This window comes from Phoxinus phoxinus (genome assembly GCF_949152265.1).
Source record: "Phoxinus phoxinus genome assembly, chromosome: 3".
Classification (NCBI taxonomy): domain Eukaryota; kingdom Metazoa; phylum Chordata; class Actinopteri; order Cypriniformes; family Leuciscidae; genus Phoxinus; species Phoxinus phoxinus.
In genome coordinates, this window is record NC_136878.1 from 34,834,596 (window position 1) to 34,861,977 (window position 27,382).

At 39.2% G+C, this 27,382-nt stretch overlaps 1 protein-coding gene across 4 annotated transcripts in view; it reads right to left on the minus strand.

The window, feature by feature from the left end:
- Positions 1–27,382, minus strand: part of abr (ABR activator of RhoGEF and GTPase) — a 270,755-nt gene that overhangs the window by 140,773 nt on the left and 102,600 nt on the right. For 3 of the 4 annotated variants that reach the window (XM_079608306.1, XM_079608307.1, XM_079608308.1), the window contains exon 3: positions 14,130–14,228. In XM_079608306.1, coding sequence (XP_079464432.1) covers positions 14,130–14,228 — 99 coding nt within the window. Of the gene's footprint in view, positions 1–14,129; positions 14,229–23,690; positions 24,045–27,382 lie in introns of those variants that run through there. The other variant, XM_079608309.1, reaches the window with a different exon arrangement.

Sequence of the window (27,382 nt, forward strand, 5' to 3'; positions counted from 1 at the left end):
TTTTATATTTATTCAAATAAATTGAAGTTTGCTATTGAAGTTAGAAACGTGTACCAATGTATGAAACTTTAGAGACGGTCCCTAAATGTGCGAATGTCCAACGTCAAGCCAACTTCATAACCAGTATATCACTGCTGGGAAACGCTTACTGTGAAACTTTGCGCGTTAAGTTCATATTCTGAGTTCATCTGGTTGCCTGTAGCCATATAGTACAGCCTTCTCAATAAGGTGCGAGTCACCTCGCTGGCGGGGAAGGAGCCTGAGATTGTGCGTGAGGTTGAGAGGTTCCAACTAGAGATAGTTGGTATCACCTCTACGCACGGCTTAGGCTCTGGAACCACACTCCTCGATAGAGGATGGACTCTTCACCACTCTGGAGTTGCCCATGGTGAGAGGCGGCGGGCTGGTGTGGGTTTGCTTATAGCCCCCCAGCTCAGCCCCCATGTGTTGGAGTTTACCCCGGTGAACGAGAGGGTCGTTTCCCTGCGCCTACGGGTCGGGGATAGGTCTCTCACTGTTGTGTGTGCCTACGGGCCAAACGGCAGTGCAGAGTACCCGGCCTTCTTGGAGTCTCTGGGAGGGGTGCTAGAAAGTGCTCCGACTGGAGACTCCGTCGTTCTGCTGGGGGACTTCAATGCTCACGTGGGCAACGACAGTGTAACCTGGAGGGGCGTGATTGGGAGGAACGGCCCCCCTGATCTGAACCCGAGCGGTGTTCAGTTATTGGACTTCTGTGCTAGTTACAGTTTGTCCATAACGAACACCATGTTCAAGCATAAGGGTGTCCATCAGTACACGTGGCACCAGGACACCCTAGGCCGTAGGTCGATGATCGACTTTGTGGTCGTTTCATCTGACCTGCGGCCGTATGTCTTGGACACTCGGGTAAAGAGAGGGGCGGAGCTGTCAACTGATCACCACCTGGTGGTGAGTTGGATCCGATGGCGGAAGAGGAATCTGGACAGACTCGGCAGACCCAAGCGTACTGTAAGGGTCTGCTGGGAACGTTTGGCCGAGTCTCCTGTCAGAGAGATCTTCAACTCCCACCTCCGGCGGAGCTTCGACCGGATCCCGAGGGAGGCTGGAGATATTGAGTCCGAGTGGACCATGTTCTCCACCTCCATTGTCGAAGCGGCCACTCGGAGCTGTGGCCGTAAGGTCTCCGGTGCCTGTCGAGGCGGCAATCCCCGAACCCGGTGGTGGACACCGGAAGTAAGGGATGCCGTCAAGCTGAAGAAGGAGTCCTATCGGGCCTGGTTGGCTTGTGGGACTCCTGAGGCAGCTGACGGGTACCGGCAGGCCAAGCGAACTGCAGCCCGGGTGGTTGTGGAGGCAAAAACTCGGGCCTGGGAGGAGTTCGGAGAGGCCATGGAAAATGACTATCGGCTGGCCTCGAAGAGATTCTGGCAAACCGTCCGGCGACTCAGGAGAGGGAAGCAGTGCCCCACCAACGCTGTTTACAGTGGAGGTGGGCAGCTGTTGACCTCAACTGGGGATGTCGTCGGACGGTGGAAGGAATACTTCGAGGATCTCCTCAATCCCGCCGTCACGTCTTCCATTGAGGAAGCAGAGGCTGAGGGCTCGGAGGTTGACTCGTCCATCTCCCAAGCTGAAGTCACCGAGGTAGTCAAGAAACTCCTCGGTGGCAAGGCACCGGGGGTGGATGAGATCCGCCCTGAGTACCTCAAGTCTCTGGATGTTGCGGGGCTGTCTTGGCTGACACGCCTCTGCAGCATCGCGTGGCGGTCGGGGACAGTACCTCTGGGATGGCAGACTGGGGTGGTGGTCCCTCTTTTTAAGAAGGGGGACCGGAGAGTGTGTTCCAACTACAGGGGGATCACACTTCTCAGCCTCCCCGGGAAAGTCTATGCTAGGGTACTGGAGAGGAGATTACGGCCGATAGTAGAACCTCGGATTCAGGAGGAACAGTGCGGTTTTCGTCCCGGCCGTGGAACACTGGACCAGCTCTATACCCTCTACAGGGTGCTGGAGGGTTCATGGGAGTTTGCCCAACCAATCCACATGTGCTTTGTGGATTTGGAGAAGGCATTCGACTGTGTCCCTCGAGGCGGCCTGTGGAGGGTGCTCCGGGAGTATGGGGTCCGGGGTCCTTTGCTAAGGGCTGTCCGGTCCCTATACGACCGGAGCAGGAGCTTGGTTCGCATTGCCGGCAGTAAGTCAGACTTGTTCCCGGTGCATGTTGGACTTCGGCAGGGCTGCCCTTTGTCGCCGGTTCTGTTCATAATATTTATGGACAGAATTTCTAGGCGCAGCCAGGGGCCGGAGGGTGTCAGGTTCGGGGACCACACGATTTCGTCTCTGCTCTTTGCGGATGATGTTGTCGTGTTGGCCCCTACAGACCAGGACCTTCAGCATGCACTGGGACGGTTTGCAGCCGAGTGTGAAGCGGCTGGGATGAGAATCAGCACCTCCAAATCCGAGGCCATGGTCCTCAGTCGGAAAAGGGTGGCTTGCTCACTTCAGGTTGGTGGAGAGTTCCTGCCTCAAGTGGAGGAGTTTAAGTATCTTGGGGTCTTGTTCACGAGTGAGGGAAGGATGGAACGGGAGATTGACAGACGGATCGGTGCAGCTGCTGCAGTAATGCGGTCGTTGTACCGGTCTGTCGTGGTGAAGAAAGAGCTGAGTCGCAAGGCGAAGCTCTCGATTTACCGGTCAATCTACGTTCCTACTCTCACCTATGGTCATGAGCTTTGGGTCATGACCGAAAGAACAAGATCCCGGATACAGGCGGCCGAAATGAGCTTTCTCCGCAGAGTGGCTGGGCGATCCCTTAGAGATAGGGTGAGGAGCTCGGTCACTCGGGAGGAGCTCAGAGTAGAGTCGCTGCTCCTCCACATCGAGAGGGGTCAGCTGAGGTGGCTCGGGCATCTGTTCCGGATGCCTCCTGAACGCCTTCCTGGGAAGGTGTTCCGGGCACGTCCCACCGGGAGGAGACCCCGAGGAAGACCTAGGACACGCTGGAGAGACTATGTCTCCCGGCTGGCCTGGGAACGCCTCGGTGTCCCCCCGGAAGAGCTGGAGGAAGTGTCTAGGGAGAGGGAAGTCTGGGTGTCTCTGCTTAGACTGCTGCCCCCGCGACCCGGCCCCGGATAAGCGGAAGAAGATGGATGGATGAAATATTCACAGCTTAAATATACAACCATGTTGAATTTCAGCCCATAAAAATGCAAGCCCTAAAAAAACAATGCATTAAAATGCAAGCATGGTTAATGCAATGCATATTTTTTTCAAGTAGTGCAATTCAACAGGCTTTTTTATTTCAAAAACATTTGGCATTATTTTACTTCCATATCATGTCCTTTGTCATTTCAAGGAATGATTGGAGAAGATGAATAAATGTGTGCTTGCTCATTTTTATACAGTATGCTCTGCCAAAGTATTTGTAGCTATTTTGCTTGTGGGTCCAAAGTACTGTGTAATGTTTGGATGGGAAGTGTGCAGCAGAGAGCAGAAAGTACATAAAACCCAGGTCTGTTGTAATTAATTCATCAGCAGGTTTACTTAAACTAAGACAGGAGATATCCAGGTGTTCCTAAAAGGCTGTAACAGTAGGTGGCACAGTGTGTGTCCAGCATAATTAGCACACTACAAATACTCACATTGGTTTTCAGGGGATGTGTGTGGGGGTTACTAGTTTGTGCTACTAATGGTTTTAGAGGGGAAATCATTGTTTATCATAGGGGTTTCATTTTTGCTCTGCATCCTCTCTTATCAAATTCAATGAACAATCTAGAAACCAGCAGTTGATTCAACTCCCATTAGATTGTGATTAGAAATAATGGCAAGAGAGATACAACTGATTGAATCTTTGACTGCTGTGATACATAGTTGCACAGAATACACTGGACAGCAGATAAAAAAGACAGGAAATGACACGTTCAAACAGCAGAGGAACAAAGTACAGCTAGACTTCAGATTTCAACTTTTTCTATAAATAGGAAATGCTGCTTCCTGATTGGCTTAGTGTATGCATGCTCTTTTTACTGCACTCTAAGTAGCCATATGTGGAAAACTAACTTTTCCTTGCTCTTATGAAATGTAAGAGTAAACATATATATATATATATATATATATATATATATATATATATATATATATATAAAAACTAATAGCAAATCATAACTATATTTACATAAAAAGTCTTAAAGGTACAAGATTGCAAACAGCAAGGGTAATTGATGCTGATTGTTCAATAGACGCGTTTTATTTACAATAAAGCACGGCTATCAGAGGTGTAGTGGTAAAAAAAGAGGTGGGTAAACTATAAATTCTGGTGGACCACAACGTGGTCACCCGGTAAGGTGGGCCACTGCCTACCGGTGTATGTGTATCCTGATGACATCGCTATAGGCTATCATTTGATGGTACTACCCCAGGGTATCACTGGTTGTTCCCTCATCATATAGGTCACACAATCACTATTCAATTCATACATTAATCAAAGTTCTTAAAGAGACTCAAGAAGAAATAATACACTCTAAAAAATGCTGGGTTGTTTCAACCCAATTTTGGGTCAAATATGGACAAACCCAGCCGTTGGGTTACATTTTTTAATGACATTTTTAACCCAACGTTTGGGTTTGTCCATATTTGACCCAAAATTGGGTTGAAACAACCCAACATTTTTTAGAGTGTATGGTTGAAATCTATAAGTTTACTAAATGACAAAACAAAGAGAACAAAAATATTTAAGAGAGATAGAGAGGGAGGCTTATGACTTCCGGTTTAGCATCTGCCATGTGAGGCCGCATAAGTCGGGAGCTCCGCAAACCAGCTCTTAAATTTCGTCTTATACTTGATACAGCGTTATATATATATATATATATTTTTTACATCTGGTGTTTGAAGGTCACTTCACTTCTTGTGGTAATCGTATAGCCTATGAGTTCCAACGATGTCTTCAAAAACGCAACGACAAAAGAAGGCCGATCCGGCGGTTGCCGGCGGCTCGTCTTTGGAAACGACTGAACTTTCCACGCCTGAGGGTGCTGCGATTATGGGAGCCATTAACAGGCTTGAAAGTGGAATTCACGCCAAATTTGACGCGCACGCCGCTGAAATTCGAGGGGAAATTTCCCTGGTACGTGAAGAAATGCATAACACATTTTCATCTTTCAAAGAAGACCTCAAAACCCAAAGTGAGCGCTTAACAAGCCTGGAGACCGCTACCTCAGAATGGACGACGAGTCTTCACTCTCTCGAACCAACGGTCGTTTCTCTCCAGAAAGAGATCGCCTCACTGCAAGCTAAGTGCATCGATTTAGAGTGTCGTTCCCGCAGATCCAATCTTCGCTTGGTGGGAGTTCCTGAAGGTTTGGAAGGCCCACAACCTACGAAGTTCGTGGCATATGCTTTGATGGAGATATTTGATCTTCCTGAACCTCCGCTTCTTGCTCGCGCTCATCGTACACTTGCACCTAAACCTGCGGAGGGCAGCCGTCCGCGAGCCTTCGTGATTTGCTTCCATCGATACGACGTCAAGGAGGATATTTGGCGAAAAGCGATCCGAGGTGGGCAACTTAAGTTCAGAGAGAAATCTGTGTTCGTCTTCCCGGACTTTCCGCCTGAGATTGCCAAGAAACGGGCCGCATACTTTGAGGTGAAACGTCTACTGAGGTCCATGCCGGATGTTAAGTACGGTCTAAAGGGTCTTACCGGCTTCAGAATCACAAAGAACGGCGCTGAACATATGTTTGATACTCCAGCCGCGGCACTGGCTTTTGTGAAACAACACCTATTACCACCTGCTTGATCACCTATGAACGTGCTGGAACTTATAACGTTAATGTCTCATTTTCTCTGGTTCAGAGACTGAAAGCACTTTACTCAGTTGTGTGGTTTAATAAGTGAGTGTTTATTATTTGATTATAATTATAGGATTATCATTTTTATTTGTATCAGAATATATTCGCTGTATTTTTTTATTTTTTATTTTTATTTATTTTTTATATATATATATATATGTTTGCGGAGATGCGTCCGAGGTAAGAAACACAATATCTCGCACGCACATTGGGGTTTTTCCTCAGGGTAGCGTACGCTCTAGTTGGGGGAGTGTTAGCTTATGTCAAGAGCGCGGGGTGGGGGGTGGCAGTGAGGGCGGAGGGCGGGTCTTCGCGCTAGGGTTCTTGAAGTGTGTTAATATGTTCTCGTTTCTTTGTTCATCTCATAAGCACAAGACTGCATTGCTCTTTTGTTATTGTTTCATACTTTTCTGTACTTGCTGTTCCTTGCATAATTATTTGGGTTTTACAAGTATCTTTTCGGTCTTTATTCTCTTTTTTTTTCTTTTCTTTAAATGATGGGTGGTAGAGCTAATGAAGAGGGTTTGGTGAGATGGGTTAGTTGGAATTGTAAAGGTTTGAATAATCCAGTCAAACGCAATAAGGTTCTGATTCATCTTAGGAAACTGAAAGCCAGTTTTGTGTTTCTTCAAGAAACTCACCTCTCTTCATCTGACCATTTTAGATTGAAAAAAGACTGGGTGGGTCAAGTCTATCATTCACATTTTCAGTTCAAGTCCAGGGGCTGTGGCATTCTGGTACATAAATCCACTCCGTTTGCAGTATCGCAAGTAATTGCAGATCATAAGGGCAGATACGTCATTGTAACAGGTACTTTGTTTTCAACCCCCCTAATTCTTGCTAACGTCTATGCCCCAAATTATGATGATGTTTCCTTTATCACTTCTTTTTTATCATGTATACCTGACCTTCACTCTCATTCATTAATCCTGGGCGGAGATTTTAACTGTGTGATGTGTCCACGACTTGATAGGTCCTCGAAAAAAGTTATATCCCTTTCAAAATGTGCTGCGATTATTCAATCTTTTCTGCATAACTATGGTATTCGTGATCCATTTCGCTTTTTAAATCCTTCCGCAAAGAAATATTCATTTTTTTCGCAAGTACATCATTCCTATTCACGAATAGATTATTTTTTTTTAGATAACAAACTTCTTCCATATCTGCAGAATTGTTCATATGAAAGCATAGTAATATCTGATCATGCACCAGCTGTTCTGGAACTTAGCTTTCCGAAAGCACCCCCAAAGCATCATCAATGGTCCTTTAACCCTGGTCTATTAAAGGATAAAGAATTTGTAAAATTGATCTCCTCAAATATATCTTCTTTTCTTGAACTCAATAGCACTCAGGGTATGGCTTATTCTACCATCTGGGAGACCTTAAAATGTTATCTGCGTGGTTTAATAATTTCATATATGTCTTATAAAAATAGAGAGCGAAAGAGGCAACTAGATGAATTATCTAGTTCTATAACAGCTATTGATGTTCAGTACTCACTGAACCCATCTTCCAACCTTTATAAAGAACGTCAGATTTTGCAGACAAAATATGACCTGTTATCGACTGAAGAGGCTGAGAATTTGTTTTTACGAGCTCAACATAGGGTCTATGAGTTTGGTGATAAGACGGGTAAATTGTTAGCTTATCAAATTCGTAAATCGCAAACGTCACGCTTGATACCCCAACTTAAGTTACCTTCAGGAAATACTACCACTGACTATAAAGAAATAAACTCTCAATTTAAAAAATACTATGGAAATTTGTACACCTCGGAATCTCAAGATGTATCTTTAATGAAAACTTTTTTAGATAAATTAGATTTCCCCACTGTAGAGAAGACTCTGTGTGATTTTCTAGATGAGGATATTCAAATTGAAGAAATAGCTGATGCGATTGCTTCCTTGAAAACAGGCAAGGCACCGGGTCCTGACGGTTTTTCGTCTGATTTTTATAAAGCATTTTCTAAATTACTATGCCCTTTGTTGCTTTTGGTTTTTTTAGAGAGTCTTCAAAATTCTAAGTTACCCCCAACCTTCTATGAAGCTACTATTTCATTAATTCTTAAGAAAGATAAACCCCCCCTAGACTGCGGTTCTTATCGCCCCATATCACTTTTAAATTGTGATTACAAGATACTAGCTAAAGTATTATCTTTTCGGCTTGAAAAAACTTTACATGGAGTCATTTCACCTGATCAAACTGGTTTTGTTCGAGACAGACACTCTTTTTTTAATATTAGACGTCTTTTTAATGTTTTGTATACACCTCATTCCAGCAATGCTGAAGTTGTGGTCTCACTAGATGCTGAAAAAGCATTTGACCGCATCGAGTGGGGCTATCTTATAAATGTTTTGGAGAGATTTGGATTTGGTTTAAAATTTATTTCTTGGATAAAGCTCCTTTATGCTACCCCCAAAGCATCGGTACGCTCAAACAATATTATTTCAGATCCCTTTCCACTGTGTCGGGGCACAAGGCAGGGTTGTCCCCTTTCCCCCCTTCTTTTTGCTATTGCCATTGAACCCCTGGCAATTGCATTACGTGCGGACTCAGAGGTGCAAGGCATTTTTCGTGCTGATCTGGAACAGAAAGTTTCTTTATATGCTGATGATCTTATTTTATTTTTATCCAATCCCCTAGTTTCAATTCCTCGAGTTCTTTTAATATTGAGCTCATTTAGTACTTTTTCAGGTTATAAATTAAATCTTTCCAAGAGCGAATTATTCCCAGTGAATTCTGCTGCATTAAGTCTCTCATATTCAAATTTCCAATTCAGAGTTGTTAATAACCAATTTAGGTACTTGGGTGTCCAAGTGACTCGTAAACATGTTGACTTATTTAAAACTAATTTTAGTTCTTTATTTGATCTCACAAAATCTATGTTTTTATCATGGAAATCCCTTCCTCTGTCACTGATAGGAAGGGTAAATGCAGTTAAAATGAACATTCTCCCTAAATTTTTATATTTATTTCAATGTCTGCCAATATTTATTCCCAAGTCATTTTTCTCATGTCTGGAAAAGACCATCTCATCATTTATTTGGAATAACAAGCCAAGGCGAATAAGTCTAAAACACTTTGTTAAGCCAAAAGAGGTGGGAGGTTTGGCTTTGCCTAACTTTCAAACGTATTACTGGGCAGCCAACATTAGAAACTTATTGTACTGGTGCCGGCATGATTTGCAACTGTGTAAACCTCTCTGGGTGCAAATAGAGGCTATTTGTTGTTCCCCAGTCACGTTAACATCGTTGCTCTGTTCTTCTATCCCTCCCCATCAAAGTATCTCGATTAAGAATCCAATTGTTAAACACTCTCTAAGGATTTGGACTCAGTTCCGCAGAGCTCTAGGGCTTAAGGGTCTTTCTTCAGCTGCACCCATTGCCAGTAACGCTTCCTTTCCACCCTCTTTATTTGATGGGGCTTTCAATATTTGGAAGTCACAGGGTCTAGTTACAATTGATCAGCTATTTATAGATAATAATTTTGCTTCATTTGACCAACTTAAAAATAAATTTTCTTTGCCCAATTCACATTTATTCCGGTATTTTCAAGTTCGGAGCTTTGCTCGTAAACATTTTCCGGAGTTCCCCTCTGCCCCTCCTAGTGGTGTCTTGGAGTGTATTTTAGTCCAGCATAAATGTATAAGGGGTGCCATCTCAAATATTTACAGTATTATAAATGACAAACAAACCCCATCTAGCGGGTCATTAAAATCTCTCTGGGAGCAGGACTTAAGTATTTTGTTAGAAGATGAAACCTGGGACGCCGTCTTAAAAAGGATACATTCTTCTTCAGTCAGCTCTAGACATAGTCTTATTCAATTTAAGGTTGTGCACCGTATCCATTGGTCTAGAGTACAACTCGGCAAGATATTTCCGGATTTAGACCCCACCTGCCCACGCTGTGTTCTGGAGCCAGCCTCTCTGTTTCATTCTTTTTGGTCCTGTCCTAAGTTATTAAGGTTTTGGGGGGGAATTTTTAGTTGTGTCTCAGAAATTCTTAACACAGTAATAGACCCCAACCCACTGACCGCTTTATTTGGGGTTCTTCCAGAAAATATTAAACTTACAGCTTTAGAGATGGATAATATTGCACTTTGCACACTGCTGGCTAGACGACTTATTCTAATTAATTGGAAGCTGCCATCTCCTCCAACCTACCGTCAGTGGGTTTTTGACCTACTTTTTGCCCTCAAACTTGAAAAGATTAAATTTGGAGTTAGAATGAAACCCGATCTTTTCTTGAAATCTTGGAGCCCATTTTTAGATTATTTTAAGGAGACAAGCTCTGGATAAAACTTTTTATTTTATTTTTTTTATTTTAGTTGTTTATATGTATATGTTACTGTGATTATGTTTATTCATATGTGAGCATTTATTATGCTTGTTTAATTTGTGCTTTTTTCTTCTTCCATTTTCTTGTGTAATTATTTGATGCTTGTATTGTGCTTGAGATGCTTTTCTTAATAAAAAAAAAAAAAAAAAAAAAAAAAAAAAAGAGAGGGAGGCTTATAGGGCTTCCAATGCAATGCACTTGTGCAAAACGAAAACACTTGTATTTTTAAAGCGCAAAGTTAAACAACAAAATTTTAATTTGACCTGTAGGCTACACCAAATGCTGCACAAAAAAATACATATAGACACATTTTTGTTTATGACTTACTGCCCCTTTATTAAACATTTAAAATATTCACGAATTAATATGGAATTTTTTGTTGTTGATTTTACTATTTTTCTAAGACAAAATTAGAACCTGGAAATTATATTTTTCCCGCAGTGCTGAATGAGAGCCATATAGGCCTATGTCTCTGGAACCACAGCCTACAGAAAGGTGATAGGCTAATTATAATAAATGTGTCTGAAAAAATAACGAGGCATTTTAATTGTTTATTAATAAACTATTGTTTTCTAAATCAGTGTCGGCTAAAAACATATCTCCATCTATCTCCGCTGTTAAGCAGATGCTTAAGAGAGAAATGCACCTTTCATACGGATTATATAATCAGAATGTATTAGCTTTCGATTCGAATTTGTTCGTTTTAAAGGACAAGTTCGGTATTTTACACTTAAAGCCCTGTTTACAGATCGTATCTGATGAAATAGAACGGTTAAGATTAAACTTTGGACACATGCTCCTGTCCCGAGAATTTTAGGTTTATTTAGCTTCCCCACCCCCCCCCCACCCCCACCCCCACAATGGTTGTCTATGTGCACTGGCAGATTCCTTCCTAAAACACATTAAACTTTCGTTTGTGTGTGGTCAGGGGTGTTCACTGATATGATCCCAAAAAAAATCGCTGAAAAAGATGCTTTCCAACAGGTTTTATCGTAGTGTTTGTCCACCTCCATTGACTTGTATTGAATGTGCTGTGTGAGGTACGATATTCCTCCGCCGCTTCTTCTTCTGCTTCTTCTGTGTATTCAATGAAATGCCAGCGGTTTGCTTGCAATTGGCAAAGGTGCATTATCGCCACCAACTGGTGTCTATTATTCAAGCTCTCAACGGAAGAATCTGGGTGTGACGCGTTTGGCAAAATAGGTCCACAAAAGCTAAATAAACCTAAAATTCTCGGGACAGGAGCATGTGTCCAAATTTTAATCTTAACCGTTCTATTTCATCAGATACGGTCTGTAAACAGGGCTTTAAGTGTAAAATACCGAACTTGTCCTTTAAAGTGGACATTTCAAGCTAGGCTATATTTTGTTTCAGTTCTCGTTCTCCAGTTCACGAAGATCATGCGCGCCTGATTGTTTTGATATTTTAAATTGTTGTTGATGAGAAGTGTTCGCGCCCGCGCCTCCGTGCCATGCAGTGCGCGTTCCACTCCGCTCCACAAACCCTTAAAGGATAATTCCGGTATTTAACACCTTGAGTCTATATTGTAGTTTGTTTTGGATGAACAAGAGTGGTGGACAACATTTTTTTGACAATGGTTCCTCTCTCGAGTTTTTGACTATAATAGAATTGGGCATGGACCCATTTAACATTGGAGTCAATGGGCATGTCCGAAAATGTCATTAAAACAGCCAATAATGTTCGTTTACAAAACTGTTAAACTCACCGAGTGGTTAGTGGTGTTCGTTGATGATTATAAACAATATATCGTCGCAATATATGATTCCCATCCGTTTATTTTGCTATAGTGGAACTATTTTTTCCAGACACTTCACAACCATGTAACTTCCGCTCAATATTTGAATCTGAAGCGTTAGCACACTCCCGACCACTTGATGGCGATAACCGATGTTTATGTCTCGTGGGACACTCACGGTCACAGTCGAGTTCAACTTCATATTGCACTGGTCAGTGGTCACGTCTTTCAATATTTTCAAGGTTTTGTTTGTTTATTTCGCTTACTCTCCCGGAGCACAGTTGCTCTGCTCGCTAGCCTTATGAGAAACGGAAGCGAGCAAAAAGACTACATCGACCAAATGTAAACAGCCCCCTTTCCGTTTATAGTAGCGCATTTATATTAACGAGCACTCAGTCCTTCAACAGAATTCAATGGGATTTTACAAAATGACGAATAAAACACGACAGAAACTGTATTTCGCAACACTTTTTGTTTCTGGAACATCAACTAACATCACTAATCACTCGGTGAGTTGCACAGTTTTGAAAACTAATGTTAAAGGTTGTTTTAATGACATTTTCGGACATGGCCATTGACTCCAATGTTAAATGGGTCCATGGCCAATTCTTTTATAGTCAAAAACTCGAGAGAGGAACCATTGTCAAAAAAATGTTGTCCACCACTCTTGTTCATCCAAACCAAACTACAATATAGACTCAAGGTGTTAAATACCGGAATTATCCTTTAATATACGTCAAAATCTTGTGTTTATTTGTGATAATCTTAGTCCTGTATTATTATTGTCTAACCCGTATTATGAATGACATTTGACGAATTGCTTTGTTCCTTTTTTGGATAAAGGTGTCTTCTAATTATGTAGCCTAGTAAATGTAATAATAATGATGATAATTATTTATTTATTTTTGCGTACACGGCCCCCAAACAAGTCAGGTGACTGTAAATGCGCAAAAACTGTTTCCATTGCAGTTTTGCGAAATATTCCTTTTTCGAATTGCCTGAAAAAAACTTTTTGGGAAAATTGACGTGTTTCCATTGTGCATATTTTAAATTCTCAATTTGCGCAATTTGAAGGGTATAATGGAAACGCGGCTACTGACAGTAATGCAGCGCAATATGAAAGACTTCGTCTTAGGTTTAACAACCTATGAAACTAATAATGAACAATATGAAACTAAAACGACATAAGCTTAATTTAAAATGGCTTAGGAACTATAGGCTATTTAGAGGTGGATAAATACAATTTAGAGGTGGATAGACGCACTTTAGAGGTGGATAAACGCACTTTGGAGGTGGGTAAACGCTATTTCCGAATTTTGGGAGGTGCGCAAACGGCGTTTACTGTACGTGCGTTTAGCCTCCACTACATCCCTGACGGCTATGATTGCTTCACCCAAGAGATCCGTGTCACTACGTGACACCCTTAGCAACATAATCAATCAATATACTGTGAAATCTGTTCTATGTAATGTGATTTTCGACAAAAGCAATTGTTTATTTATTTATTTAAGTAAGACCAACCTCTGCTGGCATTATGTCTGCAACATTTAATTTTGAGGACACACGCTTTCCCCTCAAAGAATGTTTTCACATGTGAGTATGTATAGTGGAAGCAGCCCACAGTTTCCGAAGTGCAAAGGAAATAATTTTATTTAAAAGTTTTCTGTTTCAGGTAGAACTGTAGTCCATTATACTGTGTTTATACTGGGCAACCTTCGGTTCTTATGTTGCGCTGAACCGCAAACAGGTCTGGTTTCAAATAAAAGATGCAAAACGAATGTTTTCTCATGCAGAGAAATAAGCGTATGTGTGTGAGGAAATATCCTATATTGTGCAGATGAGAACAGTTTCTAGTCATCCATCAGATGAGGTATTACATCTAGGAACATTTTCTTGTCGTTTACGGTCACTGTCAGGGACAATTTTTTCTGGAAGGATGGAATTTAAAGATTTTAATTTTAAAAAGTAACATATTAATACATATATTTTCATCTTAAACATTTGTATTGTGGTAACCATTTTGTACAAGCAATAAGGTACTCGAGGCATGCTGCATTGTGAATACAGTCACGGGTGAAGGGGCTTCAACAGCAAACCTTGAGTATGTTATATTGCTTACTTAAAAGACTCCACACACCAAGGACTGTGACGTTCCTACATCAAGATTATCATAAAGTTTGAGTGAAAATATTTGTGGCAGTAGTACTCACTAGCAGTAATGCCTCCAGCTGGTTAATATAGATTTCTTCACTGGCCAAGAAACCAGACAGAACCAGTTTCTTCATTTCCAGACCTTTTTCCATGTCTCCCTGAAACAGAAATACATAAATTACAGATAAATCAGGCGAATCTAAAAACATATAACACGCACTGGGGCTATCAAGCTTCAAAACTGATGCAAAATCATAGTGGTCCAAAAGGCTTATGCTATTGTATTTATACCTGATATTCACTGCACTGCAATGAAAAACAAAAAGCTGCTTGATATAAAAGTGATTTCTACGTGAGCGGTGCTTTATAAATTTCTACACTATTGACAATAGACCTGTTTTTGTAGTGAAATTTTACCATAATTTCACTAATGTAAGATTGTCAGTGAATAATTTAAATTGCAGCCTGTTATCATACAATGCTTATATATAGCTTAAGAAGATTGGTAAAATAGTAATAAGAACATTTTGTCATTTTGGAACTTGGCAGCAACAAGTTTGGCCAGGATATTCTTCACAAAAATGAAGAGAAAATTATGAGAACGTTTTCATTTTAGGATTCCCTAATTCACTCTAGCACATTTTAAGGCAGTTTAAAAATCAAGAGGCCCTAAAAAGTATGTTCATTTTACTTCAAAACAGATAAATATTTTAGGTTGGTTCATGCACATATCACGGCAGTTCGAATCAAAAGAAATGTGTGGGAGTCCATGAGTGGAGCAAAAAGGTTAATGCTCTATTATGTTGGAGAATAACATATCACCCTACACTAAATGCAACCGACAGTGTTAAGAAAGAAAATGTGAGACAAAAACACATTTGCAGAAGCAACCATGCCATTTTACCTTGTTGACCAGTACATGACTTCAAGCTATTTTGGCAAACCATGTGTCCTGGGAATTGAACCAAAGAGCTCTGCATCGCAAGTGCAATGCTGTACCAGGTGAGCTACCAAGCAAGTTTACTTAAACATTACATTAATGTTTACATCATACTTATCTGACCGTTATCAATTTGTAGCAGTAAATGAAGAGATGTCTTATCGATCACAAGTTCAGTATGGAGTACCACAAGGCTCAGTTCTAGGACCGCTGCTGTTCACTCTGTGATTTGTATAGTCACAGAGTTTGCAAAAAACAAAGTCACATGAAACACAGACATATTTTAACCGTATAAATACTGGGAACTATATTCCCTGAATATAGGGCGGAGTGATAACCGCAGCGCACCTGAGACGCGCTCTGAACGAACTCTCTGCTCCTCACCACGGCGCGTCTCAGGTGCTGCGGTTATCACTCCGCCCAAGTAGCAATGCTTCGCCTTCAGAGAATATAGTTCCCAGTATTTATACGGTTAAAATATGTCTGTGTCTCATTTGACTTTGTTTTTTGTACACTCTGTGACTATACAAATCACAACATGTAAATAGGAAAATGTTTGCGTTATTTTGTCACTTATTTGGATTAGTATGCTAGCTGCAACCATTTACATCCAGTCTTTGTGCTAAGCTAGGCTAGCGGTGGGTGCGTCAAACAGACTTATAGCACGCACGGAGATGAAAAAGGTATGTATGGACTTATCTAACTCTGGGGGATAAGGTGAATAGGATAAAGTCCCAAAAAGTCGGAGTGTTCCTTTAAGAGAAAGCATCCCGGATCAAAAGGAGCCGGTGAGTGTTCAATCTCCAGGTGAAGCTAACTAACTAACGTTAGTTGTAAATCTCTTTATTAGAGAATGCAATACTACCATTAATAAAAGTGATAATATTAAAAATTATAATATAAATACAGTAATGTGATTATTTATTTTGCATAGAATAAAGCTTGATCGAGCTTAGGAGTCAGTCAGGGCTGTTTTTATTATTGTAGCCTAACACTATTAGGTAAATACGTTAGCTATTACATTAATATAAACACAATGAACTTACATGAACAAAAATGTTAACAAAAATGAATAATGTTACAAATGTGCTGCTCATATTAGTTAGTTCATGTTAGTAAATACATTAATGTTTACAAATTAAAGTTAAACTGTTACCTTAGTGTGAATTGCTTCTAGATTTCAAACTAAACACCCAGTAAAGATGATGACTAAACAACAGTTTAATCACTAAGAGAGTTAACATAAAACGTTTTTTCTTTGCTGCAAAAAAGATATTTTCTTTGCATTCCTGCAACATCCACTCCAGCAGAACGGATCTTCTCAGCTGCAGGAAACATTTGCTCACAAAAAAAGAGCAAGCTTGTCACGTGAACATGTTGATATGCTGACTTCCTTCATTTTAATTCAGCACTTATTTGAAAATCCAAAAAAGCCAGTGCAGAAAGGACACTTGTTATTTACTGCTTTTCATTAAACTGAACACTTGGTTTTAGAAATAAAGCTCTTAATATGCTGCCAAGAGATATTTACATTGAAACATATTTTTGTCTGCAATGCAGTTGATTTATTTTTGTTGACCTGTTTAGTTGGAGGTTCATTAAAGTTCATTAAAACACCATTTCAAAAGCTGAAGTGATTTTTTTTTTAAGATTATAATATGTATAACTCAATGTTTTAACTTATTGAAAAGGCTGAATAATCATTCCAAACTTACTGATTAGTCGTCAATATAATCGATGATTAGTCGATTAATCGGTCCAATAATCGTTAGATTAATCGATTATCAAAATAATCGTTTGTTGCAGCCCTACTGCCGACGATACTCAGCTATATTTCTTCAAAACCTAACGAAACCTACCAATTCACAAAATTAACGGAATGCATAGCTGATATAAAAAACTGGATGACTAGTAATTTCCTACTACTAAATTCTGAAAAAAACCCAGAGATTCTAATTATTGGACAAAAAACTTCCACAAGCAATAACCTAGAATACTGTCTAACACTTGATGGCTGCTCTGTTAAGTCTTCGTCGTCGGTTAGGAACCTGGGTGTGCTCTTTTGGCGCTTTTCCACTGCATGGTACGGCTCGGTTCGGTTCGGTACGGTTCAACACGGCGCGGAGCGGTTCGGTTCGCTTTGCTTTTCCACTGCGTGGTACGACTCAACTCGGTACGGCACGGTTCGGTTTGCTTTAGCTCGGTTGCTTTTCCACTGCAGTCAGTACCGCTTCAAAGTGGGTGGGACTGATCGTTAAGTTGTATGTCTGGTGGTAGCCGTGTGCGGCTAAGAGCTGTGCTACTTCCGCTCCTCGGCAACCAACGAGAGGAACGTCTGCACCTCGTCCACTGACCACGATTCAGCCATTTCTTGTTTGATTTTTTTGAACTTTTTTTGTCAAGTAAAAACTCTAAAAACAGGTGCTACCGCGTTTGCTGTTGTCTGGCTATTTAAATATAGCGGGTTTAGTGTCTCGTGTAGCAAATATACAATGACGCTGAAGTGACGATTCTGTCTGACCAATCAGTGATCTGCAGTGTTTTCACGTCACGTTTAGTATCGGTACGGTACGCTTGGAACCTCAACAGAGGTGGTACCATTTAAAGCGAGCTGAAGCGAGCCGTACCGTACCGTACCATGCAGTGGAAATGCGCCATAAGAGAGCCGTACCGAACCGAGCCGTACCGTACCATGCAGTGGAAAAGCGCCAAAGCGTGCCGTGCCGTACCGAACCGTACCGTACCATGCAGTGGAAAAGCGCCATTTGATACCAATCTTACATTTGAAAGTCACGTGTCTAGTATCTGTAAAACCGCATTTTTCCATCTTAAAAATATATCTAAATGCTCTCATTGACAAATGCGGAACAATTAGTTAATGCGTTCATGACCTCAAGGCTAGATTATTGTAATGATCTACTGGGGTGTTGCCCTGCACGCTTAATAAAAAACTACAGCTAGTTCAAAACGCAGCAGCTCGAGTTCTTACCAGAACCAGGAAGTAGTTCATACGTAGATCATTGGCTCCCTATTAAACATCGTATACATTTTAAAATATTGCTAATTACTTACAAAGCAAAGCACTAAACGATTTAGCTCTGCAGTACTTGAGCGAGCTTCACATCTATTGCGATCTCAAAATTCCGGCCAGTTAATAATATCTAGAATATCAAAATCGACTGCTGGCGGTAGATCCTTTTCCTATTTAGCTCCAAAACTTTGGAACAGTCTTCTTACCATTGTCCGGGAAGCAGACACACTCTGTCAGTTCAAAGCTAGATAAAAGACACATCTCTTTGACCTAGCATTCACATAATACATTATAGACTTCTATAACTCAATGTTAGGCTGCATAGATTAGGTCAGCCGGAACTGGGAACACTTCCCATAAATCCTGATGTACTCGATGTAATGGCATCTACGCTAATTTTTGTGTCTTTGTTTATCCCGAGGTTTTCCCGCAGCCTGCCGGATCCAGGCCGTATCCAGATCTGACGAAGGACCTTCGCCTGGACCCGATGACAACGCAGTGATGAAGTGTCAACTATTCTCTCCTCTGTGAAGGATCCCTTTACCACTCTACAGATAAAGCGTTGTCGGGATAATTTCGGGTTTGCGTATCTACCCCGAAGTGATACAATTCTGTATCAAAATTTTAAGGCCAGACAAGTAGTTTAAGACTTGGTTTGTAGGGAATTATTCAAATGCGCATAACTATAGAATGAATGCTTTATGTGCACATGAGCGCCATCAGCGTTTCTCACAGGTTCATGTTTAAAGTCTGTGTAGAGAGAATGATGTCGTCTTAGCGGCCTCTAATTTAATAACTAATGATCGTTGCGACGGAAGTGAATCAATCAAAACTAACTTTAGCTGGAAAATATATTTTTTCAAGAACTGCTATAAAGCCAGAACAATCTCTGCTACCTTAAATTATCCTTATTATTTTATTTCTCTCTCTGGCGTGACATTTCGCATGCAGAGACACACCCTGAGAATTCACCCATCCAGGTACAAAGTGCAAACTGTTTCTGTGTGTGTGTGTTCAAACAAAGACACAGACATGCTATCTAAACCCAGCCATTTGAACAAACACCTGTGAATACAGTATGAGTGAAAGAGGAAAACTTGAGGAGCCTTCAAGTGTAATCCAACTTTCAAATGTCTGCTTCCATGTTTTTGCTCCAAATAAGCCTTTAAAACAAATCCCCCTTTGAACTTTCCATTTACAACAGCTCTTGCTTATGAGTTCATAAAAAATATTTTGGAAGAATTACTCTATGTGTAAATTCTCCCACCATGTCTGTCCACCAAAACCACCACAAATATATGAGGATAAATCAAAACATAACTGGGTCTGCTTGAAACCCATGAAATTTGATTACATAAAGGAATAAACAGCAGTTCTATCTGAAAATACAGGAAGTACCACCCTTATGACTAACTACATAAAGAAAGCGGCCAAATATCCCCACGATTGCCCTCATAATTAACTCACAAACCCTCCTTTGTCCAGAGCACTATTTATTCTGTGACTCTCTTGAGGAGGAAAAATGAACACGTTTCACAGACTAATGTGGGACCAGGACTCGTTATGACAGTCATGAATATCTTGTGTGAAGATGATAATACTGCACGTGTAAAGAATAAAAAAGAATTACTATTGAAACAGATTGTAAAAACCCCGAAGAACCCTTTAAAAGACCCTCAAAGGGATAGTTCACCCAAAAATGTATATTCTGTTATTCACATGAAAGAAGATATTTTGGTAACACTTTATAATAACTGCACGCTATTAATCATGAGTTATGCATTAGTAAACAGTTGATTCATCATTTAAAAAACATTAATAGACATTAATAAGCGGTTTATAAATACAGTTATAAATGCTTTGTTCTTGATTTAAAAGCATATTTATAATGTGTTTAATATTTGTATTTTCATGCTTTATAAATGATACATTTATAATTTCTAAATTAAGTATTGCATTATTTACAAACCAGTTATTTAGGAGTTGTCAGTGGTTCATAAGATCACTTAGAAAGTGTAAGTAAATGATAAATAAACTATTTAAATGTACATTCATACATATTATTCAGACATATAGTAAGTCACTTAGTGTGTTAGTAAATGCTTTATTAACATGTATTTCTACTAGTTATAAAGCATTTAGTTGTGGTCAGTTAACTATTTTTGTGAGCTCATCTAAAGTGAGGACTATTTATGCCTTGTGAAGCAAGGAGATTTAAGGCTGTTAATATTTCTATGTTCTGAATCACTGTGTTGTGTTTGTTTCTTTTGTCTGTTTAGAAGATAAATAAGCCTTTAAATCTCATTTGAAAATGCTTTACAAGGTATAAATAGTCCTCACTTTAGATGAGCTCACAAAAATAGTTAACTGACCACAACTAAATGCTTTATAACTACCTAAATTTACAACATTTACTTACAATTTCTAAGTGATCTTATGAATCAATGACAACTCCTAAATAACTTATTTGTAAATAATGCTATACTTCATTTAATGATAAATTAATGATAATTATGATAACAACAAATGATAATTAATAAAGTATGACAATACAATTATTAAACACATTATAGATATGCTTATAAATCAAGAATAAAGCAGTAATTGCTGTATTTATAAACTGCGTATTAATGTTGTATTAATGTCCAAATGTTATTAATGCTTTATAAAATTATGAAATAACTGTTTACTAATGCTTAATTAATGATTAATAGTGTGCAGTTATTATAAAGTGTTACAGATATGGGTAAAAGAATGTAGTTACCGAATTTTGGTGACCATTACATTTAATTTTAGGGAGACCAAAAAAACAAATAAAAATAAAAAAAACACTTGAATAAAAAAAAAAAATTTAAAAGAAGAAAAGAAAGTCACACCACACAACATTTTGGGGTCCCTCTCGCTTTAATACTTTTTGGACCCTGAATGTCATTGCATTAGCTAGATAGAATATCTCAAAACAAGTACAACCAACTCTTTTCTTTTTTGAATTCAATTTGAACCTAATGCAATGACATTCATTTTAAGTGAGAGCGATTTGAATTCATGTGTGTTGAGGTTGACTACGGTGCCCAGTGCTGATAGCGATAAGATATTGATAAGGAATGACGACACAGGAAGAAAATTATTTATAAACACAGTTAATGTCATTAGTGAAAGACAGAGAATGGGCAAACATGACAGAAGAGGAAGTTACAGAGACTGAGAAGTTCCTAGACTGTCTAAACAGACAATGTACAGCCAGACTGAGAAATGCATTTGTCTACCAGAATAAAAAAATGTTGTCACTATTAATGAATGTCCATGTTAGACTGAAGTGAGTCTAGGAAAGTTCTTCTAAGTGTCACTTATTTTCCTATTTAAAATATACAATTGTTGTGAAAGTATTTGCAAGCCTCATTTTCATCTGTGAGAAAATAATCAGATTTTGACTGAACACATCAAAATATCTGTAACTGGTGAGAGCTGTGACACAATGGATATTGCACATGCTCTTCACACGTTGAGCTGTGGTGCTCACATAGCTGATGCAGGTTTGAGTCTGCAAGATATCCTGAAACTAGAAACAAACAAGCTAAAGTCAGCCTCTGAATTTAGGGATTTTATTAGTATTGATCCACTGACATTTTGGCCGACCATATATTACACTAATAGAATGCTAATAAAAGGTTAATTTAAAATTAGCAGTTGTGATTAGTTTTCATTAAACGCTATTTATTAATGGTGCTTGCTTTAAAAAAAAAAAAAAAAAACTTGCTTTTTTAAAGACAAGTGTTAAAATTCAGCAAACTTCCCACATATTTTGTACTATGGACATGAACAATCCCTTAAATTTGGGTGGAGGAAAGGTTTGCCATTATTTGGTGGATGATAAGATTGATAAGATGGGGGGAAATACAATATTGACTTTCACTGAAAGGGAAGTAAAATATCTATTCTACACTACCATTCAAAAGTTCGGGTTCAGTAAGATTTCTTTTAAAGCAAATAATAATTTTATTCAGCAAGGATGCATTAAATTGACCAAAAGTTACAGTAAAGACTCTGTTACAAAATTTTTATTTTAAATTAATTGTGTTCTTTTGAACTTTCCATTCATCAAAGAATCTAATATATACAGTATATTAAGCAGAACAAATGTTTTCAAAATTGATAATAAAAAAAACATCTTGAGCACCAAATCAGCATATTAGAATGATTTCTGAAGGATCATGTGACACTGAAGACTGGAATAATGGCTGCTGAAAAGTCAGCTTTATCATTAAAAGAATAAATAACATTTAAAATATATTTAAAGAGAAAACAGATATTTTAAACTGTAGTTTACTGTTTTACTATATTTTTGATCAAATAAATGCAGCCTTGGTGAGCATAAAAATAATTCTGTAACAATTTATTTTAAACAGTTACACATTACTATATGTACTTGCTATAGTAATAACAGTAAATTATGCATAATTACCCTAAATCAAACACTAACCGTAACCATAAATCTATAGTAAGTACATGAATTGAATTAATATTACTCGGTACTTACTTGAGTACAATGTAACTTTGTCACCTTAAAATAAAGTGTAACCAAAACAATCTTACAGACCCCAAACTTTTAAACGTTCATGTAAGAGAGACAAAGAGAGAGAGATACAGGCAGAGATCTATGGATATACCCAAATGTCAGAGAGATTGAGGGCTGGGCTTTTATTTGGCATATTCTGACCACTTACATTTTATGTAAAAATATATACAATATAAACAATGTAGTAAACTGATCCTCTTTATCCTGGTCCTCATTCAAAACATGCGCTGCTTAACAGCTAAAATGTATTTTTCTTTTTCAGCTCATTATACTGTCCATCTTATGTGTACATGGACAACAGTAACTCAAACTCACATGATTCAGGTCAGTCTTAAACTAAACCCGTTTAGAAGCACAAACTTACACTATTTTTTGACCGTGCACCAAATGTAGTGAGAGAAATGTTATAAAGGGATAGTTCGCCCAAACTAATGAAAATTCTATCAAGATTTACTCTCACTCATTCTCATGTTTAAAAAAAAAAGGCCAGACAGGTTTGGAATGACATGACGGTGAGAAAATATTAACAGAATTTTTATTTTAGGGTAACTGTGCCTTTACGAGAATGGTGTGTTTACGGCCTGTGTGCTCTGAATGAGTGTCCAACTATAAGGATTATGAGATTGTGCTAATGATAGCCACAAAGTGAAGTAACTGCTGCTGGAGTCTGAGGAAGCATGGATGCTCTTATAGAAACACTAAACATCCCAAATCAAACAAAGTATACCAGATGAACTGCTAAAGAGTCAAAAATCATAGCATAACAGTTGGTGATTAAACATCTGTATTTGTGCAAAAACTGGCCCAGTTTCTGCCTTTATCTGAGTGTTTTCTGTCTCGACAATTATGTTAGAACAGGATAAAGATCATTAAGACCATAAAGACACACCGTTGCTATATGCCTGGTACAAACTATGCAAAAGGGAACTGAACAAACACTAATGCCACGTCGTGAAATGTTTTAATACTTTTCCACCGTACTATTTTTAGCCATTGAGACAGAGCAAAAGCCAGGCAGAGGAAGAGAGAAGTGCTGTCTTGTCTCTTCACCTCTCAGCCTGTCTCTCTCTCACCTTAAATGTCCTGGGTTCCATTGGGGTGAATGGACAGTCCAAGTCCATCTCATTGTCAAACAAATCTTCATCCTCCAGAACTTTGTCCAAAAGACCTAGCACCTCATCCTCATCCTCCTCCATGCTGGCGGCTGATCCCTCTCTCTCCTCCCCCTCCGTTTCACTCACTGCTTTCCTTCCTTTCAAGTTTTGACAAGCCGCCTGTGTGTGACAGGTCAATGCCTCCACTGGAATTCTACCTCTTCTGCCCACTGAGTTGTTTTGTTTTTTTCTCTCTCACTGGAACGGTAACATGTCCTCCCTCTCACACAAACACAGAAAGAGCTACTTGCTTCCTCTCTCTCGAATACACACATCGAATGGCCCGCCTCTGCACTCTCTCTCTCTCTCACACACACACACACACACACACACGCTTGAGCTGACGTCCCTCCCCCTGACCGCAGTTTCTGTCTTCCTGGTGTGTGTCAATTCCGGGTGCCCTGGGTTAAGTAAGAGATTGTCCACCATTTTCCTTTCTGGCCTTAACAGGTCTCTTATTTTCTAACTCTCTTTGTTGTTCCCACTTTATATTAAGTGTCTTTAACTACTATGTGCAAACATTTAAATAAATAATTTGAAACAATGCATTTATTGTGTACATACATATGCATTTAAAAAATTACTGCATTTGATTACAGATGTAATTCATTTCTGTAATTCACATCTATAACTACTCTGTTAACCAGGGCTGTGCAAAGACAGGTCGCTTGTGGCACCTTTAAACCTAACCTCACCACACCACCAAACCTGTCCCTAACCTTACCCGTATCCCACCACAATAGCAAAATTGTTTTGCAATACAAATACTCCAGTACATTGTACCTAACATTTATTCCTTCATCCATTCTTTCTTTTTTATGCAAGTATAGTAGTTAAGACACCTTATATAAAACTTTATTTTATGGTGTCCGTGTTACAGTGTAATTATGCATTTAAGTACTGTGTAATAATAATTAACAATATGCATATACTATAGGATTGGGGTTAGGTTTGGGTTTAGTTGCATGTAATTATGCATAATTTATTGTTATTACTACAGTAACATCACCAGTTTTACACACTGTAAAATAAAATGTTACCACTTTTTGTTTGGTTGTTCCGGTTTAATTCAAGTATAAAATGACTTAAACCTGAATGAGTTTAATAGCTGATTTAATCACTTATTAATCTCAAGACTGTAGGGCCAACCTACACTCTTAAAAATAAAGGTTCCAAAACTGGGTTCACACAGTGATGCCAAAGAACCATTTTGGGCTCCCCAAACAGGGCTCCAGACTGCGACCAAATGGTCGCATTTTACAACCTTTTTTCCAGCCGATGCGACTAAATTTTGTTAGAGGTCGCACTGGTGACACCACCACGTTGTCCAACTGATAAGAACGGCTATTTCTGATGCATATGAGATACATAAAATGGCAAATGAAAAGAAAGTGAAACAAAACTGTGCTACTCGTTTAAGCTGCACTGCATGGACCATTTATAAGCTCGGACCAATATTAGACAGCGCAAACTCAGAACAGGTACTCTTGGGTCGATCTCGAGTATGCGACACCATTACTACATAGCGCTGGGAGAATAATGAATATTAGAGAAAAAAAATAGAATAATGTTTATTATTCACATGTATTTATATACATTACTATTCTTACAACCTTTTGAGAGTGAAATCCAAGTACTGGAATTTTTATTTCTAGAAAATATCCACTGTAATGTCACTCTTTACATTGTCGTCTTCTGGCCTTGGCGCTGGCTTTTCTGGCCTTGGCACAGCCGCTTTTCTACAGTCGGGCTGAACGGTTCTAATAATGGTAAGGAGCGGTTCCAGTTATACACTTGAGTCTGGTATGGCACGTCATGATTACAAACCGTTGTCTGTCCGACATACTCTACCGTTCTGGCAGAATCCGTGTAGTGACATCACCACTCAGAATTGGTCAGGATTGTCTGTTTCCTGTTTTTACATTCTAAAAATCTGTTATCACGGATAGGAACGGTTTAGCAACGATCATGGTTTTTACCTGACGGTACAGAAGCAGCTACAGAGGCCAATAAAAGAACTTTCTAATTTTAACCTGCTATAATAAGTGTGTTCCACTTTGCATGCTTGTGAACTATTCTATTCCATTTTGTAGAAAAAAAGAGTGAAAATTCCAAAAAAAAGTGCACTTTAAATACACGGATGATGCACATATTGAACTGCAAAAAATTTTTTTTTTAAATGTTGGATATTTCATGCACTCAACAGTTACATGTTTCCTTATGTGAGTATCTTACTCCGAAGCTGGATGACAAATCACTCATCTAAAATTCATACACTAGACGGTAGAGTACATAGTGTATAATTTAAGTGCATATGCAGGGCCTAAAATTACATGGCAAGTGTTTGAAACGGTATCACTCGACAGTTGGCCAGTAACATTTTAATGAATTCTAACAATGCATGAACGTGAACAAATGCGAACGATGCTCGGGACAGATGACGGGTCAGCGCTGCATCAAGTGTAAGCCTTGAAAATGTTAATATTCAAGCAAAGATGCGAAAGGTAGCTCATTCCGTTACTCACGCACAAAAAAACACGTCTCAGACAGTAAACATCGTCTGTTATGTCTTAAGTGAATGTAAACAGTGGAGAAAGTAAATACATTTGTACAGTATCAGTATATTAGATCTGTGCATTTGCTCTTAAAGTGACAGCATCCCTAATATTCTGTGTTTTTAATGTTAATCAAACAACAAATTACACAGAAAATAATCACTCACTGCTCTTGACTTTTGCAACTTGAATAAGGATTAATTAATTAATAAGAATGTTTCATTTATACAGCGAATACTATGCAGTGTTATTTTACATTTGCTTACTTTCATTAAATTCCTATACCTACCTATAGAAAACTACTATACCTACCTAAAAAAACTATGCACTGTTTATTTTATTTGTATCTTTGTATCTTATGTTATATTGTATTTATTTGTGCTTTTGCTTGTAATTTGATTATTTGTTCTTATTTTATTACTGACTCTTTACTTGTTTTTAATAATGTTTTACATTTATATTAGTTAGGCTAGTTTTAAGCTGCTATCGTAATTGGAATAGAGAATTGTGAGGTTTCACTTGTTAAAATTTTGGTGTCATTACTGGCCGTTTTTTCAAAATGTTTAATGGCCGGTAAAATAAATATATGGCCGGTACGGTACATACTTAAGTCACCGGCCATTGGCAGGGGGGGCAAAAACTTAGTTTTAGGCCCTGTGCATATTAATACATAATCTGGGACACAGCCAATAATTCTAAGGCCACGTTCACACTGTCAGACCAAATCCAATGATTTGTGTATAATTGGAATCTGATCTAAAAATATTGACATCCAGATTCTGTATCGCAACTGTTCAGATCCGATTTGTGTGTCCGTGCCACTCTTTCGTTTTACGAAATATCTGCATTGGTTTCTATGGCAATGACATTGCGTTTAAAGGCATACGCCAAAAACACCAACAACAACAACAACATCCGCAACATGGAGGGTTTTGCAATACAGATGTTGTCTTATTTACAACATTACAATGTGTAGCCGTCGCGCTGGACTACTGCGTCTTTTGAGGCAGCGGCAGAAATATAGGAGGCTGGTATGTACTGTATGGGTTTATTCCA